The 6,771-nt window shown below is 40.4% G+C and overlaps 1 protein-coding gene across 1 annotated transcript; it reads right to left on the bottom strand.

Moving 5' to 3' along the window:
• Window positions 1-4,717: 4,717 nt before the first annotated feature.
• On the bottom strand, window positions 4,718-6,555 carry LOC120282447. Its single transcript, XM_039289266.1, has 4 exons — window positions 6,412-6,555; window positions 6,173-6,333; window positions 5,646-6,062; window positions 4,718-5,089 (listed from the first exon to the last, which is right to left on the bottom strand). Exons 1-4 carry the CDS (start codon window positions 6,482-6,484, stop codon window positions 4,868-4,870), a joined length of 873 nt encoding a protein of 290 aa, XP_039145200.1. The 5' UTR covers window positions 6,485-6,555; the 3' UTR covers window positions 4,718-4,867.
• Window positions 6,556-6,771: the final 216 nt, after the last annotated feature.

The following is a 6,771-nucleotide window of genomic DNA, read 5'->3' as shown; positions in this document are numbered from 1 at the left end:
CAGTGTAGTGTCGAACAACCTTCAAATGAGTGGGTCATCGGGATCGCTAGCTGGTGGAGTCTGATTTCCTAGGCTAGAGGGCAGAGAGCCTGGGAAGGAAAGACTTCTCTTGATCTTGGGGATGAACTCATCCAAGGGGATCTTGAGCGCCTCTGGAACTGTATGGATCCAGGAGATAAGTAAGTTATCAATTATACAAATTAGGGAAGGAAATTCTACTGCCTTGCAATTAAAAATGCGATTGTTACGCTCAACCCAAATAACCTAGCAGATAGCACGGATTAGGAGGCTTCCCAGTTACTTAGGACATATGTTCCCCTGATCACCCAGTCGGACCAAACCTTGGCAATGGTAGTGGGGGCGTGTAGCTACATTAAAGAGCAATCCAAAGTGTGTCCACATACGAGCTGAAAAGGGGTATTTTGATAAGAAGTGGTCTATCTCTTCCACTGCTGAGCGACAAATTAGAACACAAGTCGGCTTGGAGACTCTGTTATATCTACGTTTATTCATAAAAAAAATATATAATAAATAGAAAAAAATAGTGACAGAATGACTGTTAAGGATAGGTGGTCGGACTCCTACATGTGTTGGCAAGACCCCCTCATTTAAGTCGCTAACATCCTACAGAGGCATCCAAGACCTGAGAATGAGGATTCTCCAAGAATAAATGAGTGATTTTTTCATATGTTTGATGAGTAACATGTAACCTCCTATTGGAAATAAAAATATGAATTAGAAGAAAAGAAAGACTTATAACTTAACAAACAATAATACAAAATAATAAAAGCGATTGATTAATTTTGGAAATTTAAAGTTGAAGAACATTTTTCTCAGCACCAAATATAAAATCTTCATCTATTAAGATATTTTCACAATCTCCATCCCATTAATAAACAATTTACAATTCAATGAAATGATTAAAATTGTTGAATTAAGTTTTCATAGACATTGTTTCGATAGAAATGAAAAGAAGATGATAGTGCAACTTATAAATTAGTAGTTCCTCTTTGGCCTTAATCAACTGCATTATCTCTATTATTTTTCAGCTCTCTTAAAGCCTTTTGTTGTTATTATTATTCCAAATAGAGAGCATTCCATTCTCTCTCCTACCTTACTATCACTGTTTTACCGGTGGAAGGTTCTCGTGGCAGGAATCCTTAGTTTTTTTTTTTCTTCCGAAGCACTATAATGGAGCAATGCCAGCTCTTGCCCATCGCCAGCCAAAGCCTTACCTCACCACAAGAGTCAATAAGGCACACACGGAAGCAAATAAGAATGCACACAAAGAATAGGCAACCCAAACTTAGCTTAGACTTTATTAATTTCCTCAATCAATTATCTATCTCACAATCTCTATGCTTGTATCCCTTGATGCTTCGATCGATGCTTGATGCTTACAAAATTGCCGGCCACATAAACTTCATCTAAGCCCCCAAGAGAACATGGCGGTTACCAAAACTGCCCACTACATGAACATGGGTTCAAAATCTCAAATTACTCCTACATCTAGGAGATAATGTGCCAAACCGCCTGGTGGAACCGTCCACTCCAACCTTTACTGCCAAGTGCCCATCTTCAAGGAGAACATGCACCAACCGTCCATTGCAACCGCCCCTTGCAACCGTTCCCACCTTTGCCTTTGGTCAAAGGCCACTCGCCCATGATAGGACACCACCTCGATTATATGTATGTGGGAGGGAAGTGTTGACCACTTCCCCCATGTTCGAAGCAACCATCCATTACTCCACCACTTTGACAGCCGTCTAGAGCAACCATCCACTACTCCATCACTTTGGCAACCGTATGGAGCAACCATGTGAGCCCCACTTCTTAATTAAATCCTAGACGTTGCTTTTATATTTAATCCTAGCCATTAATTTTGTTTCTAGTTTCAAAACCCTAGCCGTCTCTTCACATCCTTTGGTTTTAGATCGACGTTTAGGGAAAAAAAGAGAGAGACCTTGCCTCATCTCTTTCTCTCCCTATTTGCGGGTGGTGTCGGCGGCGAGGACGGGAGAAAGGTCTCATCGTCAGGGATTTGTTTCGTTGTTATTATTGAGGTAAGGTTCTGATGTATTTTTTGGATGCTTTTTTTATGATTTTTATGACATGATACTAGTTAGGGTTAGGGTTTGGTGAGGATGTTGATTTGATTTAATTTGAGGATAAGATTCAGAAATTTCTGTTAGCATAGCAGAAACCCCTCCTTGATTTTAGAGGTCTTAGATGCTGAATTTGGAGGATAGTAGAATAAGAAACTTGTAGAGTTCGATGTTGGCTAAGTATCTACAAAATTTTAGAATTTTTACATAAGTATCCTGTAAATTATAAGTTTTAGATACAAGTGATACGAACAGGATTTCTGTGCAACCCTTGAACAGTTTTTGATTAATTTCATGGTTGTAAGTCCTAATTTAGATTTATATTTTTATAATAAAGTTATATAGAATGATTTTATCTTAGACTCTGCCAAATTTTAGAATTTTTAACCATGTAATTTGTGAGATATGATCAGATTTCTATAGTGGTGCTCAATGGCATTTCTGCTGGAAGCATTAATTTTGATAAGAGAGTTTGAGGATCTTAGATGTTGAATCAGGACTCATGTTTAATGAGAAATTTATTCAATTTTGAGTTAATTATATGCTCCTAAATTTTAATCTTATTTGAAATTATATGTTGTGAGATATTTTTTATTAGAAGGGCATGTCTAAAATTGTTGGTTATGATTTTTAAAAGTGATGGCTTAAATTCTGTAGATCTCAAATCATTGTGAGTTTTGGATATGTAATAGATGTAGATGTCTAGTTTTCTCAGAAGATTGAAATTTCTTATTTGGGTTAGAATTTGCAAAGCTATGCTAATTTCAATCTTAAGGTTCATAGAGGAATTGGTTATTAGTCTCGACCTTGGTAGTTTTATTAGTGTCTTGAATATGTTGTTGCATTCGTGTGAATTTTAGAATTTGTTTTACTTGTAATATGTGGATTTGTTAGATCATGCTTTGAGTCATGTTTTAGGCCTTGCGTGCTTGCGGGTTTCTGTCTTGTGGGTGCACGGCCATTTTTCCGCCGTCGGGCTAGGTTCGGGGCGTAACAAACCACCCACTACTCCACCACTTCGACAACCATCTGGAGCAACCGTCCACTACTCCATCACTTCCGCAACCGCATGGAGCAACCGGCCCACTACTCCACAGCTTCAGCAACCGTTTGGAGCAATCGCCGGTTCCTCAACCACCCACATTCTTAGCCACGCGCGAACACCCCTCCGCACGTCTCTCGGTCACATGTGTATGGCAGCCAGCCCACACACAAGCCCGCCCGACCATGAGCATGCACCAACCCGCCTACACGCGTGTGCCCATGTCTCTTGGTCACAACCACCTAGCCCACCCAGATGTAGCATGTTTTCTTGGGCACGCCTGCTTGGCCAACTTGCCCACGGTAAGTTTTTCGGTCTTGATCACGCTACAAGGCTCCTTCGGTTGTAGCAACTTTTCTCGGTGTTATCGGTCAGACTTGCCCAGCCCACCCTGCAGAGACAAGTTTTACCACCCATCTACCTGTCACGGCAGATTTTCCCGTGCATCTACCTACCGAAGAGGGTTGCCATACTTAGAATATTTTTTGTCTTTTTTCCCTCGACTAAGATCACCCTAGTAATGCCGAGTCACTATCGGACGACTCGCTAGACCGTTACACTTACCAAATATATGTATTCTACATATTGGGTATATTGAATTTGCCAATATAAATTGAGAAGAATAATTAAACCACTGCACAGCTATAAACAAGGTAAATTCACAACATTGGGTTAGAGCATTAATCAACTAAAAGAGCAATTAATCAACTAGCAAGAGTTGAGCAATTTATGTGTGTTAGCTAAAACTTAAGCTTACATCCAAAAGAGAACAAAGTACTTCGACTTCACAATCACTAAAAAAAATTAAAAAAGGAAAAATATCTCACTAAAAACATAAAAAATCCACAAGAGTTTATGTTCTTACTCCCTTTTTTTTTTTTAATAAAATTATGGTTTATCCACTTAAAAAAAAAAATCCACGAGAGTAAGAACAGATAACTCCAAAATTTTCTGACTTTAGCGCATTATTGGTCTCTTGTGTTATAGTGTACAGTGCACTTTTGTTTTGATATTTTAAAAATATCCATTACGAGATTTGTACTATACATATAAGTTCAGTTTTTTATACTCATATGACAATATACACACACATATATATATATATATATATAATTCTTGGACCTTCCTGTGCGCAGCATGCTCAGTGATGACACTAGAAACCTGAAGAACAATCATAAGACAGCATACACTGTAATACTTGTGCTGTTTGATGATCTCTGAGGTGGAAGCATGGATGTTCCAGAAATATGTCCTCAGATATTTGCACTCAGTTTGTTTCTCATGTCATTGCTTTGAGCATGGTGTTAGAGTCTAAAGCCAAATGGCTAACATGAGCTTCAACAGTCGAATAAATTGCCAGTAATCCACTGCATAATCATGGTTGAGTGGATGGTGAGTGGAACATGAAAGGTAAATTGATGACTGCTTATATAGGCAGATGTATCACTTCCAAACCGAGGAGCAAATATGTACTTATTACCTTTCACCAAGGAAGAGCGATGAAGATGATGGTGAAAGGAAAACACTGAACATAATCTGCAGCCAGAAGGCCAGGATGAAAATCCAGAGATTGTATCAACATAACATTTACTTGAAGCTAAATTATGTACAGCACTCTGTTTATGATACATGTTACAACAGAATGAGACAAGCAGTTGTCACAACAACTGAGAAACACTGGTTTGGACCCTAAACCTTTCAGACCAGGGACTGCCAGCTTTCAAGTAGCAGGCGGATCGATGCTAAAACCCAAATTCAGGAGGAGTCGATGCAGTTGATTTTGGCCCCAGTGAATATCATTTCTTAAGACCTCGGCTGTTGTCTGAGAGCAGGGTTCCTCCACATTCAGTTTCTCAGTGAATAATAACAATGCCTCATCAGGACCTGGTGATTCTCCAGAATCATACCCGTCAGCGGGCGCTTCTTGCAGCTCATCATGCAGCTGAATCATGCAACCAAAAATAAAGCAAACATCAGTCAAGTGCACCTTTCCTCATCCTGGCAGAATTGACTACGAGATTGCAGTACAGATGATATATGGTCCAGTGCAGTGCTCGCGGGGTGGCCTCATGGGAAAGTAGAACACTTTGCTAGCTTGTTTGATATATATTTGTACTTAGAAAAACATGGCATTCAGCATGCAACAATTGCTCTCTGGTTTTGGTGTTGGTTAAATGTATTACATTGCACAACCAATTCTGAAGCCACGGACAATTTAACCATGCAAAGGCCGCCAGTGCAATATGATCATTACTTATTATTAGCAATTCAGCAATAGAAGAAGCTTATTATCAACAGCCAAAAAGCCACAAGTGAGGGAAAACTAACAAGGAAAAAAATGCTATGTTTCTTAAACAGATCTCCCAAACAGACTGAAAATAAAGGGTGGAGCAGCTTCTTGAGCTTCTGGACCAGAGGGTGGGCTAAAAAAATGGAAAAAAAGAGGAGCACAACTGATCCTTATATAAATAAAGCACATCTCCGGTTCAAACATTTACCTGGAAGGCATTAAATTCCTCTCCTTTATTGTGAACAGCAACTGCGGAGGGCAGGGGCATGCAGGGTGCCAAACCCGGGACTAGAACAGGATCCCCAACAAAAGTGGTTTGCAGTTTGGCATGATCATCTTCGCTGGTTATCTTGATGCTATCCAGGGCATCGTTGATCACATCCGCAATTGCAACAACACTCCTATTGCTGCTAGTATCGCTATCTCTGCAAATAAATGAAGCCGCAGCTTCTTCCTCCTCCAATATCTTCTGTTTAAGCGCGTCCTCCCAGTCCTCCCACACGACCATGGTCTTCATCGTTTCCCGTGTCTGCAAGCATCTGTCCGGACCAGGCTGCCAGCTGATCTCCCCGGACACACCTCGGAGTATGAACTTGAACTGAATTGATGTCCCCACGGGTATGTCCTGTTTATATTATGAAATTAAAAACCGCAACCGAGACCAACCAAGCATACCATTTCACAAATTTTGCTGGAAAGAGTAGCAACCAGGCAGAGAGTGAAGATGAATCTCACCAGCTCAACGGTCCAGATGTGGCCGTCGGACCATTCCATGGGAACTGCCTTCTTCGGTTCCCACAGACCAAACATGGCTTCGTTGCCAACCATCAGAAACCGCTGCCCAAATAGGCATTCCTTGTGCAGGACAAACTTAACATGCACCGTTTTTGGTTCATCTGAGGTGAGGAGGAGCAACAATTAATTGCTACTAATAACTGGTCATTAACAAACTAAGCACTTATCCAAAAGCTTACTTTGTGGATTGTGAGGCTCACATGTGCCAACATCCAGCCGGTGGTCAGCATTGCCACCATCATCTGCCAGCATTCATTAGTGATATCTAGCAAGTTTAGCACATAACTTTTCTTCCATTTTATGATTATAGATCATGTAGCAGGGCTAACTCAATTTCTGTTGATTGAGTGACGCTGGCAGCAGAACATTTTCACAAAGAAGAAAAATAGAGAGAAAAAAAAGAAAAAGAAAAGAAATACAGGCACCTTTGCCTGGGGAGACATGGAAAGGGAAGAGGAGGATGTAATGATTGCAGAATGAAGCTAGCTTTAGTCATGCATCCGGTATGAGATGGACTCTTTGTGTCATGCGTATAAGTG

This window comes from Dioscorea cayenensis, chromosome 18 (genome assembly GCF_009730915.1).
Source record: "Dioscorea cayenensis subsp. rotundata cultivar TDr96_F1 chromosome 18, TDr96_F1_v2_PseudoChromosome.rev07_lg8_w22 25.fasta, whole genome shotgun sequence".
In the NCBI taxonomy this organism is placed as follows: domain Eukaryota; kingdom Viridiplantae; phylum Streptophyta; class Magnoliopsida; order Dioscoreales; family Dioscoreaceae; genus Dioscorea; species Dioscorea cayenensis.
This window is presented reverse-complemented; position numbering and strand designations above follow the sequence as displayed.

Bases quoted from the DNA above. Each gene is read 5' to 3' on its own strand.
- LOC120282447 (XM_039289266.1), bottom strand. From the start codon at position 6,484: ATGCTGGCAGATGATGGTGGCAATGCTGACCACCGGCTGGATGTTGGC. The intron at 6,063-6,172 runs GTGAGATTCATC...TAATATAAACAG, and splicing joins ACATCTGGACCGTTGAGCTG to GACATACCCGTGGGGACATC. The intron at 5,090-5,645 runs GTAAATGTTTGA...TGCATGATTCAG, and splicing joins AGGAATTTAATGCCTTCCAG to CTGCATGATGAGCTGCAAGA.